The sequence below is a fragment of the Zootoca vivipara genome, chromosome 13 (assembly GCF_965207765.1).
Source record: "Zootoca vivipara chromosome 13, rZooViv2.hap1.1, whole genome shotgun sequence".
Classification (NCBI taxonomy): domain Eukaryota; kingdom Metazoa; phylum Chordata; class Lepidosauria; order Squamata; family Lacertidae; genus Zootoca; species Zootoca vivipara.
In genome coordinates this window covers 16,075,125-16,089,769 of record NC_142596.1, presented here as the reverse complement: position 1 = coordinate 16,089,769, position 14,645 = coordinate 16,075,125, and the positions used below count along the sequence as shown (strand labels likewise).

The 14,645-nt window shown below is 45.0% G+C and overlaps 1 protein-coding gene across 2 annotated transcripts in view; it reads left to right on the top strand.

Annotated features, from left to right (window-relative positions):
* IL16 (interleukin 16) overlaps positions 1 to 14,138 on the top strand; it is a 44,055-nt gene extending 29,917 nt beyond the window's left edge. For both annotated transcript variants that reach the window (XM_035131848.3, XM_060282398.2), the window contains 7 exons: positions 1,493 to 1,631; positions 5,154 to 6,240; positions 7,536 to 7,722; positions 10,102 to 10,203; positions 11,205 to 11,454; positions 11,795 to 11,920; positions 13,276 to 14,138. In XM_035131848.3, the coding sequence (XP_034987739.3) occupies positions 1,493 to 1,631; positions 5,154 to 6,240; positions 7,536 to 7,722; positions 10,102 to 10,203; positions 11,205 to 11,454; positions 11,795 to 11,920; positions 13,276 to 13,472 (2,088 nt within the window). In that variant the 3' untranslated portion in view covers positions 13,473 to 14,138. The remainder of the gene's footprint in view (positions 1 to 1,492; positions 1,632 to 5,153; positions 6,241 to 7,535; positions 7,723 to 10,101; positions 10,204 to 11,204; positions 11,455 to 11,794; positions 11,921 to 13,275) is intronic.
* Positions 14,139 to 14,645: the final 507 nt, after the last annotated feature.

The window sequence follows — 14,645 nt, the reverse complement described above, 5'->3', positions numbered from 1 at the left end:
TCGTCCACAACTGGAGGTACCACTGTATTTGTGAAAATAACACACACAAATGCATTATTAGGGAAGAGTGTTTTTCGTAAACAGTAGGGAAGAAAGTAAGCAGGACCTGAGCACAACAGCACTCTCCCCTCCTGCAGTTTCCAGCAACTGGCATTCAAAAGAGGCATCCAGTCCTGTAGGTAGCATATATGCAAAGCAAGCAAAACAAATATATCACTGGTACAAAGTTTTGCAAGAATGTATGAAACTTTGCAGAATGATTTTTTTTAAAATGAAGTTCCAATTATGGTAAAAAATTGTAGGTAGGATTTTTCGTCTTCCACCCTTCAAATATGCACCAGTAACATCCACAGACATTTAACCCTGAGGAAGGGCAACCCCTTAGATCAGGGTTTCCCAAACTTGGGTCTCCAGCTGTTTTTGGACTACAATTCCCATCATCCTGATCACTGTTCCTGCTAGCTACGGGTAATGGGAGTTGTAGTCCAAAAACATCTGGAGGGCTGAGTTTGAAGAAGTCTGCTTTAGTTCCTTCCTCGCCAAACTGGTGCCCTGCAGATGTTGGATTGCAACATCCCTTATCACTGGTCATTCCTCCTAAAAAGTTTATGTAAACGTTCAATCATATTCAGTCTTTATTGGGTAATTCATTCTGATTTGTTTGCAGGGCTGTTATATGTCTGAGCAGTCATCTTGTATTCATCTTGATTTGCTTGTGGAGTGTTTATAAATCTTCCCACTCAATAATTTGTTCATTCCACACTTTTCAACGCATATCCCTGTCACTTTCCTAACTGCAGAAAGTCATTTTTTAAAAAAAGTGAATTTGTTGTGTTAGGACAGTAGAACAGTTTAAATTAGGCACGGGGAGAAATTTGGTGTGATTGAGATTTTAATGTGCATGTATGTAATTTGCACGTTCCTAAACAATATGCAAACAGGAACCACATCCGTCCCTTGAAGCTGAATTTTGTGATGCAGTTCTCCAACCAAATGTCTACAAAATTTGTGTATATTGGAAGAAGTGTACATAAAAATACATACATTAGTGAAATTAATATGCTCCGCATTAGGGGAAATTGCTTGCAAAGTTGCTTACTGTATTTAGAGAAATCCTGACAAATTATGCTGACAAATTTTCATGAGGACTTTAAAAACAAATCTAAACTGATGCAGAAATGTAGAGAATTGATGAAGGAAGGAATGAGAAGCTGGGAGAAACAAACAAACAAAAAAGGATGTATCTGTCTATTCTGAGCTGTAATCCACTTTAATTGCACAACCCTAAATTTCCCAGAATGCACTTGAATCCTTGTCGGAAAATATTGACAATCTGGGGGCATCCTTAATCATCGGTTCATTCTTCCTTAGGAGTCCCAGCGCAAATGTTTCCCCGCCATTCTAGAGAGCAGGTGTCAGCTTGTGGGTGCAGAGAATGTAGTTTTTGTGCAACCGGGCCTCATTACACTTGAGCTTCCTGTTTATTCCACAGGAAGCAGAAGACCTGCTGCGGCAGAGGAATAAGACAGTTGTCACTCACGGTGCTTTTGCGAGCTCTTTAGCACCCAGAGCTTCAGAGCAGCCAGATGCCTTTGTCGGAGCCACAGCCCAAGGCAGAAAAACCAGCAAAGGTATGTTTCTTTGTATGCTGACAAACATCACTTGTACTCAACTGCAGCAAAGAGAATTTATTTTGGAAGGAAATTTCTGCTCCGTCTTAAATTGCGAATTTACGCAAATGTTAAATTATGAACAAGACTGCACACTTATGCGGACTAGGCATGTATAGGATTGCCCAGTGGAACAAATGAATTTTGGTGAGCTAGCCAGTGCAGCACATCTGCTATGAAGTAGTCACACTTCTGAAGGAAGTGTCACTGTATTCAGTGGTGGTTACTCCCAGGTAAGTGTGTAGGAAATCAAAGCTGCATGGTTTTCAGTGAGACATGCAACAGAATCAAATGCATGGAAGGAACTGTGTCTTACCCGTGCACAGGACTGCAGCCTTACCGTGCGATCCTGCGCATGTCCCCTGAGAAGCAAGTCCCATTGAGTTCAATGGGATTGGTTCCAAGCTAAGTTGTAACCTGAATCACAAGCCTTAGAAATCAGGGCCGGATTTAGGTTTGATGAGGCCCTAAGCTACTGAAGGTAATGGGGCCCTTTATATGTCCAGCTGTCCTTTGCCAACAACAAATTGTCGCTGTTTTTTGTGTTGAATATATGCTATATGGTAATTTATGGACCTAATAGGTATTTGCACATACAGAATGTAGGCACCCCATTTATAGAAATGGGCAAACCAGTGATATTTTAGGGAGCAGGCTAGCAGGCTTGGCCCATTACTTACATCATAGCAGCCTACACAACACAAAACTCTGTGGCTGTATGTAGGTTTTATTTATTTGTTTTTTTATCTTATATTTTGGAAATGTACATTCAGGTTTTTTTTTCCTTTAATTTTTTTGGGGTCCCCAACTAAGCTATAGCTTGCTTAGCTTATACGTAAATCCGGCACTGTTAGGAAGGCAGCCTTAATCACAGCTAACTTTTGGTGTAGAAAGATAAATGGCAGCAAAAGTGGAACATGATCTTGAGGAATGGACGGTTTATTTATTCTTACCATGTGTTCTGTGGAGACTTTTGCGATATGGCGCTTTTAAGATCTGTTTTGGAGATTGTTCTGCATAGGTCATTTTTAATATACCTGCTGTTATTTTGATGATTTATTTTCTACTCTACTTCATAAACATATACTGGGAAGTGGTGTATAAATCCATAAACCTTGGTTTGTTTCTCACCCTCCCTTAACCCAAAACACCCAGGGAGGAGCAAACTGGGGGCCAGGACATCTGTGCAGCCATCTGGCTTACCATGATATATGCTCCATAATTTTCTCTCTCTATCCTAACTCACGAGGTTGTTCTTATGTTCACCGTTCTGAGGTCCCTGGAGGGCTGTTGGAGTAGAAGTGGCATAGAAAAATCTAAATGCAATTAGAAAAATCTAGACCACTCTCTCTATCCCCCCCAAAGATACTAGAGCTATTTTAAGTCTCTTTAAAAATAAATAAATAAAACTTGGATCTTTTTTTTTATTAAAAAAAATAAAACAAAGTTAGAGGAGGCATAAGCAGCTGAGTTGGTATTATAACGAATATTTATTCATATGAAGTAGCCTTAACTTAGATGCTATAGAGGGCGTTGCTCATTCAGGAAAATGATTGGCCCCCCAAATGAAAACATATGTAGCGTTCCGGCGTTCATTTCCTGTTGCAGTAGACTGGAGGGAGGGAGGACAGTAGCTCAGACACAGCTGCAGAAAACTCACCCTGTTGTAAACTGAAATCTACTTGTCCCACGGAAGAAGCAGGACTGAGGGAGAGTTCACCTCACCGCCCCCTTGTGGTGGACTTGTGAGTTTGTGAAGGCATTTCGTAATAAATGAATGAATGAATGAATGAATGAATAAATAAATAAATAAATAGTGATGCAATTTCAAGGGTCGCTCAGATAGAATCAGACCGAGATTATAATATATAATAATAATACCTTTATTGTCATTGTGCAACCTGTGTACAATTGTACCTGTGCACAATGAAATTAAACGAGCCTGCCTCCCTCCCCCACCCACCCAAACACTCAATCTCTTATCAAACAACACACCACCTCACAAGTCAATTTCGCTATGTTATTTTCCGTTCAACAGCCTAACAGCCCACAGATAGAAGCTATTTTTTAGCCTGTCAGTATGGCTGATTATACTCCTATATCTCATATAATATAATATAATATAATATAATATAATATAATATAATATAATATAATATATATTATATTATATTATATTATATTATATTATATTATATTATATTATATTATATTATATTATATTATATTATATTATATTATATTATATTATATTATATTATATTATATTATATTATATTATATTATATTATTATTATATTACGGTATATTAAGTGTTATTAAGTGTATTATTATATATTATATTATATTATATTATATTATATTATATTATATTATATTATATTATATTATATTATATTATATTATATTTTATATTATATTATATTATATTATATTATATTATATGTCTTAGGACGTAGCATGGGCATCCTTTGATTCTAGCTCTTCCCTCTGGAAAACGCAATGGGTGAGAATTTCAAGCTAGCAGATTTGGGTCTAAGAACCAGGAGAGAGGCTTGCAACATCGTTGTTCCTCCAGCACCTCTTGCATCTGCCACCAGAGACAGGGGCTATGGGCAGCGGCAGCCACTCAATGAAGAAGTCATGGCTTGCATGGGGAAAACCTTTAGCTGCTTCAGTAGTCAGCTCTAGGCCAGGAGACTCGGCTGTAGAATGGAGCTTTTGTTGGAACATTGGAGAACAAGGGGAAGAAACAGATACATTTTTTTTGCCCTACTGCATCATTATCTGTTTTACTGTGTTTGTAACTTGGGTTAGTAGATGGGGTGGTGTATAAACAAACAAACAAACAAACAAACAAACAATCTCTTTTAACTCTACAATCATATTGACTCAAATTTAAAAAGAGTTGAAATCATATGTGATCATGGCCACAGGTTTATGCAGCAGGGGGACAAGGGAATTTGATTCAGTTTGTGTCTAAAGGCAAACCTATTTATTTCACACTTTCCAAAACAATACCGAAATGCAGGCATCCTTTGAAATTCGTACTTCTCCCAATTTTGCAATGCAGTTCTTCAGCCAGGTAATGTGTGCAAAAGTGCATTTTTTTGGGGGGGGCAAAGTTTGCATAAAAACGCACAGATTAATGAAAGTAACAGACAGAAAGGCATCACATTCAGGGAAAACGCTTTGCAAAAATGCGTACATGAGGCAAAATTGCACACAAAAACGTTCGCGTTAGGAGAAATTCACACTAAAATGCTAATGAATTTTCAGAAGGACTTGCAAAGTGATGTGGAAATGAGATCTAAGCTTGAGACTAGAACAATGAGAAACTGAAAAACAATAAAATTGACTTGTTGATTCCTATCTGTGTTAAATCTTGGAATGAAATGAACATCCCTCTGCACTGTTAACCATTATGGTGCATTTATAGGAATGCACGATGCTCCTGTTAAGTCACATTTTCCCCCAATACAGGGAAGACTCTTTCACCAACTCAACGGCCTGTGCTCAGAAGGCAGGCACGGGTAGATTATAGCCTTGAGGCTACAACTGAAGACCCTTGGGTTCGAATTTCGGACTGCATCAAAAGCTTGTTTAACCCCAGCATGTCAGAAGGCAGCTGCCCCTTAAACTTGCACCCAACCATGGACCCAAATGAAGGAAACCAAACCTCTAGCTGCTCGGAAGCAGCCCTGCAGAGATCAGACACGGAAGAGGGTGACTCAAAGGCACCCAGGTCATCCGATGAAGGCGACTTTGCTAAGAAAGGGCCGCCAGTAGCCCCTAAGCCAGCCTGGTTTCGTCAGAGCCTGAAAGGGTTGGAGAAAGGAAATTCTGATGCAGCAGCCGCCAGAAGCACGGCTGAACACCAGAGCGTCTCTGACAATGAAGTGGGTTCTACTTCGAAGATAATCCGGGCCTCGCCTAGAGGGTCTTCAATAAAGCAAAGAATAAGCTCATTCGAAAGTCTGGGCACTCCTCAGTCTCCAGAAAGAGGAAACAGAAAACTTCTATCAATGCCGAACGAAAGATCTTCCAATAGGAGGGAGTCAAACTCAGTCACGGTTCATCCTAAACAAGTTCCCAGTGAGAGTGTTGACTTTCAAGGTCCTGAACTCATCCACCCTCAGCCATATCCTGATGTCACTGGCCTAGATTCGTTGTCTTGTTCAAGAGGGGACTATGCCCCGAGTCCAAAAGCGTGTAGCAGTAGCCCCACTGAATCTTCCTTGACATCAACACCATTACAAGGTGCGGAGCCCATCTCACAAGTCGCCAAAGCACCCAGCAAAAGAGCCCGGAGTTTCCCACTTACCTCGGCCCAATCTTGCGAGATGCAGAAAATGGACGGAGAGAAATGCAGCAAGATCTATTCCATCAGCAACCACTTCTCATCGGCTCTAATGAAATCGTTGCATTCCCTTCCTCAGTCCCCGCTGTGTTCTGGAAAAAACCCACGGAGGGCACACAATGGGTCACCAACCCCCCAAACAGAAGAAAATGGGACAACTCTCCTACACACGCATGAAGCTCATTCTTCGGATACCAGCTTTTCACTTAAGTAAGACCTTCCTACTTGGGATTTTTACATGTGTGTTTCTGATCAGTGAGCAATTTCCTGTGTGCCATCAGTTACTCTATAGGGATTGGGGTTCTAGGGCCCTTCAGACGTTCGGTGGACTCTCATATTCCACCAGTCCCAGCCAGTATGGCCAATGGGCAGGGATGAGGGAAGCTGCAGTCCGACAACATATGGAGGGTTACAGGTTCCTCATTCCTGCTTTACAGTTTAGGCCAGAGATGGGCAGACGACAGCCCCCCAGAAGCCACCTCTGGGTCCCATATCCTGTCTTGACCTCCCTATCACATTTTAATCTGAGTTTCATTCATAACAATGTTTCCCAAACTTGGGTCTTCAGCTGTTTTTGGACTACAACTCCCATCATCCCTAGCTAGCAAGACCAGTGGTCAGGAATGATGGGAACTGTAGTCCAAAAACAGCTGGAGACCCAAGTCTGGGGAAAACTGAATATTTTCAGGTTCAGAAAGTGGGGGGGGGGAGTGACCCACACTTCATTGCCGCATCTCTTTTGGGATTTTGTCATTTTGCACCCAATGTTAGCCCTACTCAGAGTAGACCCATTTAAATGAATGGCTCTAAGGCCTCTCTGGCACGATATATTTAAAGGAGTACTATACCACCTTAAACTGTCATGGTTTCCTCCAAGGAATCCTGGGCAGTGTGGTTAGTTATGGGTCCTGAGCATCACTAGAAGATCCCAGTCTCCGCAGAACTACAGTTCCCAGAGTGCCCTGGGAAGACAGGCTGATTGTTAAACCGCTGTGTGCATTGTAGCCCTTAACAAACTACAATTCCCAGGATTCTTTGGGGGGAGAATCATTGAACAAGTATGAGAATGGATTTCTAAAATAGTAAATAACAGGCACAGGACCTCCAATCCAGATCAGAACCACCACCCCAAACACACACCTGCAGCTTGTGTCCATGTGCCACATGGACATAAGAGAGACCATCTATCCCAATGTAAAGAACAGGTGAAGGGGACTTAATTTGGATCAGGCAGTAGGGGGACGATGGAGGGGTAAAGCCTTCCCACCACCCCACCCCAACTCCCAATCTGGATCAGGTCCTTTGAGCTTCCTTTGATAAATTTTAAAAGTACGTATTTGCTAAAGGAATTCGGACATCAAAGTCATTCTGGGAAGGAAAAGCCCATTAACAATAAACCCACTGCAGTGGACCCAACAGTCCTCTGGTGTGTGGTGGGTCACAGGGAAAGCCTACTACAGTATGATAATTTGGTGTTTCTTGTTTCCTAATCCACAATCGGCCAGCCTCTCCGAGCTGAGAGACTACAGTGCAAGTCGGCCAGGCAGCGAAAAGGAGGGAGACAAGAGGATACACTCTTCCCCTCAACCTTTAGGCACCTCCTCAGGACAGGCTGTCATATCGCTGCTCACCCCTGAAGAACTGGAGAAACTCATGGAGGAGGTGAAGTCCTTAGACGAGGCAACGTTGAAGGTAAGTGTCTTGCTATGGACACTTCCAGTTTCCCCAACACTGTCCATTTTCAGTGGTTTTCAGCTGTTGGGTTAGGACTAGAGATGGATTTTCCCCTTACCATGGAGCATTTGATACATGTTGTTGTTGTTTAGTCGTTTAGTGGTGTCCAACTCTTTGTGACTCCATGGACCAGAGCATGCCAGGCACTCCTGTCTTCCACTGCCTCTTGCAGTTTGGTCAAACTCATGTTGGTAGCTTCGAGAACACTGTCCAACCATCTTGTCCTGCCGTCCTCTTCTCCTTGTGCCCTCAATCTTTCACAACATCAGGGTCTTTTCCAGGGAGTCTTCTCCTCTCATGAGGTGGCCAAAGTACAGGAGCATCTAAGTATTGATAAATAGGTAAAGGGTCCATCAGGTCCAGTCGTGTCCGACTCTGGGGTTGCGGCGCTCATCTCGCTCTATAGGTTGAGGGAGTCGGCGTTTGTCCGCAGACAGCTTCTGGGCCATGTGGCCAGCATGACAAAGCTGCTTCTGGCGAACCAGAGCAGTGCACGGAAACGCCGTTTACCTTCCCGCCGGAGCGGTCCCTATTTATCTACTTGCACTTTTTGATGTGCTTTCGAACTGCTAGGTGGGCAGGAGCTGGGACCGAGCAACAGGAGCTCACCCCGTTGCAGGGATTCGAACCGCCAACCTTCTGATCAGCAAGCCCTAGACTCTGTGGTTTAACCCACAGCGCCATGAAACGACCAATTATATGCCTTGCAAGCCACCACTGGTGTGGAAGGTTGTTAGAGTACTTTGAAATGGTGGGTGGTTTGTCATGTGTGGGGTGACGTTTTGGCAGTGGAGGCTGGTGACCATTGGAAGGTAGGGAGCCCAACAGGTGCAGCCACAGCCAATGACAGGAAGAGCCAGTGTGACCTAGTTTTGTCCTCATCCTTCTCCTCATTGACTTCAAGCTGATGGACAATGCCACTCCCTGAGCTGCTTAGGAGTGAAAAGGCAGGTGGGGACAGGCTGTGGGTGGCACGGAAGGGCCCTAGTCACCCTAATTGATCCATCCTTGGTCTCTAACATGATACCACTACTTCTGTTTGCTCCTGACCTGAGCAGAACCGATCCATTTTATTTCCAAAGGCTTAAAAGGCACCAACTCCTGCCCTCCTGGAGAACCAGATGGGCCTGGGCCACTTCCAGCTGTTCAGGCAAATAAATAATAATAACGACACAGAAAAACAAAATAATCTGTATGACTTAACAACAACAACAACAACAACAACAACAACAACAACAACAACAACAAAGAAGTATTTTACGAAAGCACGTCTCTTATTTGCTTAAATTTGCAGCTCTAAGCTGAGAGAGTCTGGCACATTTTGGGCTGACACACATAAAGACAAGTTGCAATGCTGATCAAATACCAAAAAACAAACTAACCAACCAGCGTTTAAATTGGAGACCTGCTTTGCACTTGAGGCCTAGGCCAAATTATCCTCCACTCCGCCCACCCCTTCTCTGATAGGCCCAGATAAAGGGTCTTGCACAAGATCTCCATAGGCAAACAGTCAGATCAATATCATTCCTGTGCAAGACCCTCAGCCTTACAAAGTAAATGAAAATAAAACCACATAAGACTCCATTTTGCCCTTTGTGAAACATGCTAAGGATGCAATCCTGACAACCCCACTTACCTGGGGGTTAGCTCCACTCAATTCAGTAGGACTTACTTATGAGTAGACATGGGACTTTTTTTTTTTAAAGATTCACTTGCACAGATAAAGGAATATATGTGTGGATGCCCAAAACAGAAAAAGGAAGGAGGTGATGGGAGATTCGGGGACACCTCCAGAAACATTCCATGAAGTTCCTTCTTCCCAGCCAAACCTCCACAACAAAAGGTTGTGGCTCTGTTTCCTGCAGTGTAGTACTGCTTGTTTCTGCAGCAAATACATCACTGGGAGATAGGTTGCAAGGATGTTGGAAGCCTGGTGCCATCCAGACTCCAGTTCCCACCAGCCGCAGCCAGCATGGGCAGTAGAGTCAGGGGTGATGGGAGCTGGAGTCCCCCATCCCCGAGAAGACCACAGGTTTCCTTATCCTTGATCTTCCATATTGACAAATGTGGCAAAGCTCTACGAAGTCTGCTTCACTGGCACCGCAAGGGTGCCCACACACAGAGCAATCTACTTGCAAAGGAAGGCTCCTGCTCCATTAATGTGCTGAAGAGGAGATTTCAGCCAAAAAAAGCTTGTCACTTTGCAGAGCTGCTATGGAATCTCCTCCTCCAGCCAGCTATTGAGAGCATGGCGCTCTGGCTTGCGCCCCCCCCCCCCGCATCGGTACATTTGGCCACTGCATTGACCGAGATCCACTTTCTTCTCCCTTTGCACAGCAACTCAGCGACATTCATGTCACAATTCTGCACAAAGAAGAAGGCGCTGGTCTTGGTTTCAGCCTAGCAGGAGGAGTAGACCTAGAAAACAAAGCCATTACCGTAAGTTAGCGGAGGGTTAACTCCCCCCCCAACCCAAAGGTTACATTCTCTCACGGACGACCTTCCTGGGGAGCTACATTCCAGTGGTGGGGAGGGCCAAAGGAAAAGGGGTGTGGCCAGCGACAAAAGTGGGTGGAGCTCTTACTTTTGTACATGCAATAGGCGATATTCTGGCTATACAGAACTCAGAGATTTCAACATGCTGAATTCACGGACCATGTGTAGCCAGACAGCAGCATCTGCAGAGGGCATGATGCAGGACTGATGAGGAGTGCGGCCCTCTGGAGTTTCCTGAGGGCCAGATAGAGAAGCTTGGGGTCGCATTTGGCTCCAAGGTCTGAGGTTTCCCCTCTCTGCCAGAAGCAACCTTGTTCTGTTTTCATCCCAAGGCATATGAAGAGCTATGGGCATGAAAAATGCAGTTCGCTCATTAGCAAATTATAACATTCCTGAGCATAGATTTCCAAGTCTATGACTGCATCTGACTGTTGGTTGTAGCAAGATGCTGCGCTTCAGGCAGCAAAATGTATTGGGCCAGCACTGGCAGGGACATTGCAAGTTCAATGACTTCCTATGCCCTCCATTTTTTTTTAATGTGTGGAGATGGAACAGATTTGCTAATTTGGGCTGGGAGGTCTGCAGGTCCCAAGACCTGGATGGCTTTCAAAGAGGATCTGGCAAATTCATGGAGGGTGAGGCTAACAGTGGCCACTAGCCATGATGGCTAGGCTCTGTCTCCATGGTCAGAGGCAGTTAATGCTTCTGTAATACTAGTTTGCTGGAAGCCAGAGGAGGGGAGAGAGCTCTTGTGCTTGAGTCCTGCTCGCCAGTTTCCAATAAGCATCTGGTTGGCCACTGTGAGAACAGGATCCTGGACTAGATGGGCCATTGGCCTGATCCAGCAGGCTCTTCTTATGTTCATAAAACCATGCTGTTTGATATGTCGAATTGAAAATGCCACACATCTTTTCTTTTATGCATGTGGTTGTGTTGTCTAACAGGTCCACAGAGTTTTCCCCAGTGGGCTTGCATGCCAGGAAGGAACTATTCAGAAAGGCGACGAGGTCTTATCGATCAACGGGAAGTCGCTCAAAGGCAACACTCACAACGAAGCACTGGAGATCTTGCGAAATGCCCGGCACCCGAAGCTGGCAGTCATCGTCACGAGAAAACCCAAAGAGGCTGAAAGCAGCCCCAATGTGTCCATCACATCCTCCGCCTCTATAGGAAGTGAAACTTCAATGGAGTCTAGTGAGTTATTTGTTAAGAAGGCTTAAATAAACAATAGGGTCCTGACCTGAGAAAAAGAGGTGCCGGAACTCACCGTGAACACCTCCCTTGTTCTCATATAATGGCAATGGCGCCCACCTGAGAGGTGCCAGTACTGAGTTCTGGCTGAAAAAAAGCCCTGGGGTCAGAGAAGGTGACCCCAGGGCCACATTCCCTTCTGGGTAATCTTCCAGGGGCCATATACTACTGCTGGGGCCAGATCCTTCCCAGGTGTACTTGGAGACGCACGCTCTCTACCACTGAGCTTCAGCCCATCCAAAACAACACACACCCCCTCTGACAATATTCTGTCTCCACACAGCATCTGAAGATCTGATCTTCACAGTTACACTGGAGAAGACATCTGCAGGTTTGGGTTTCAGTTTAGAAGGAGGGAAAGGCTCCATCAACGGAGATAAGCCAATCATTGTCAACAGACTTTTTAAAGGTATGTAATGGCTGCAAAATAGTTGAGCATTATTCCTTTTCAAACTGTAGATACTGTGACGCTCACAAAGGGGATCTTTAGTTTGCATAGAGGAAGGACAGAGAACCTGTGGCCCTCTAGATATTGTTGGTTTTTCAGTCTCAGCTAGGATGGCAAACAGTAGGGGATGATGGGAGTTGTAGTCCAACATCTGCAGGGCCACAGGTTGCCCATCCTTGGCACAGAGGCTCAACCCAGGTATGTATTAAACAGCCAGTGTGGTGTAGTGGTTAAGAGCGGTAGACTCGTAATCTGGGGAAGCGGGTTCGAGTCTCCGCTTCTCCACATGCAGCTGCTGGGTGACCTTGGGCTAGTCACACTTCTCTGAAGTCTCTCAGCCCCACCCACCTCACAGGGTGTTTGTTGTGGGGGGAGGAAGGGAAAGGAGAATGTTAGCCGCTTTGAAACTCCTTCGGGTAGTGATAAAGCAGGATATCAAATCCAAACTACTCCTCCTCCTCCTCCTCCTCCTCCTCCTCCTCCTCCTCCTCCTCCTCCTCCTCCTCCTCCTCCTCCTTCCTTCTTCCTTCTTCCCTGACCCTTGCAAACAGCACAGATGTGCTCATTTAACTTGGAAAAGCACAGAACAGACTTGAGCATGTTCCATGAACTGAGCAGGACCTAACATGCACGGTAATGTGCCCTATCAAACTCTTTACCCAGAGAGCAGAGTCTTGAGAGAATCACAGCGCCTGCTGTGGCTGCAGAGACCAGTAACTCGTAGCTGGTCTTGCACTGGTTTGCTGCATTTGCAGCACCGAAGTGACCTCCCCAGGGCGAAAGCCTAGGCAGTGTGTATGGAGGTCTTGGGCTGCCTAGACAAGACCCTCCTCTCAGCCTCACTGAAAGCAGAGTAATACATTTGGCACCAGCTTGGCTGCAGAAGTTGCTGGAAGGAGGCGTACAAGGCACCATCCAAACGTCTTATGGACTCCACTCTGGATTTGTGCAGGGTTTACTCCTCAGCCTTTTCTTCTCCCAAAGATGTCCTGCACTGAATTTGTGTCCCAATAACTTTGCACTGAATTTCTGTCCCAATAAATGCTGGAGTTTGCAACCTTTACACTGGTGACATTTGCAGAATGTCTCTTATGTGTATTTTTGCCTCTGGCCAATGGTCAAGCACAATGGGAATTGTGGTACAATGAGATGTATAGGTTGGCAATCCCTGCAGTTAGGAATGGGAACTACTGGTTGTGTCAAAGGCTTCATTGGAAGAGGTGGAGTTTGGGGTTGGTTGTCCCATTGTGTTTGTGCTGTTTCCCATATACCATCTTCTCATAAGCCGTCTATTGTACTCCTTTTGCTTCTTTTAGGGGCGGCATTGGGACACAGCCCCGCAGTTCAGCCTGGCGACGAGTTGTTACAGGTGCACACAACTTTGATGCAAGGACTCACTCGCTTCGAGGCCTGGAACATCATCAAGACGTTGCCCGATGGACCGATTAATGCTGTCATCAAGAGAAAAAATTCCATCAGCAAAACGACTGCATCTCTCCATGGAGAGGAATGACAGCAATTTTTAAAAAGGAAAGAACAGAGGCTGAACTGCTGCCCATGTTAAACCATGACCAAAAAAAAAGCTTTCATTTATCACTCAAAAGCCACAGAAGACCCAGATGCCCAGCACCAGATGTTTGTTGCGAGCGAAGAGAAAGTTGGCCAGGACTGAGAAGAGGTGTATGTCAAAAGTTTGGTTGGTTGTGGTCCCAGTATTAATAAAGCAGCTGCCGCGAGCGGTACACTAATTAAAAGGAGGCTTTGTTAACAGGCAACTCAAGAGCCAAACCCCGTAAATCACCTTGGGGGTGAAACAGACGCTGATGAATTAACATGTCTTGATTGCATAATGAGTGGATGAAGCACATTGCTCATGCACCCACATCTGCCAGGGAAGAATGGCGCATGGAAGTGGTTCTGGACATATGGATCCCCTTGATGGATGGGAACCACATGTGTAGTCTAGGTGGCACATTTCGGCATGAGCCACCTTCTATCGCTGCAAGATGTAGAAAGTGGGCGCATGGTTTTGCTTACAGTGCAACACTGACGGGAACCCATGGCCTCGTCACTTAAGGGCCGTGCGTGGATTCGGGGCATATCCGGCTCAGGGACACTTGATTTAGCAACATCTTTCAACTCTGTTCTATGTTGCCCAAATAAATCATCACTGTTGTAATCACTGTTAGTTTACTTGTAATTACCACTCACTCCTCTTTAATGAACTTGCCTGGCCATCACTCTTCAAGGTTACCATGGCTTTCCAGCCGCAACACAAACACATCAGCGACAGCTCAAAAGCACCATCTATTATGATTATGATTAATTTACAAGGTGCTAACCATCTTATTGGGACGCAGGTGGCGCTGTGGATTAAACCACTGAGCCAAGGGCTTGCCAATCAGAAGGTTGGCAGTTCGAATCCCTGCAACGGGGTGAGCTCCCGTTGCTCGGTCCCAGCTCCTGCCAACCTAGCAGTTCAAAAGCACGTCAAAGTGCAAGTAGGTAAATAGGTGAAGGTAAACGGGAAGGTAAACGGCATTTCCGTGTGCTGCTCTGGTTCGCCAGAAGCGGCTTTGTCATGCTGGCCACATGGCCCGGAAGCTGTATGCCGGCTCCCTCGGCCAATAATGCGAGATGAGTGCCGCAACCCCAGAGTCGGTCACGACTGGACCTAATGGTCAGG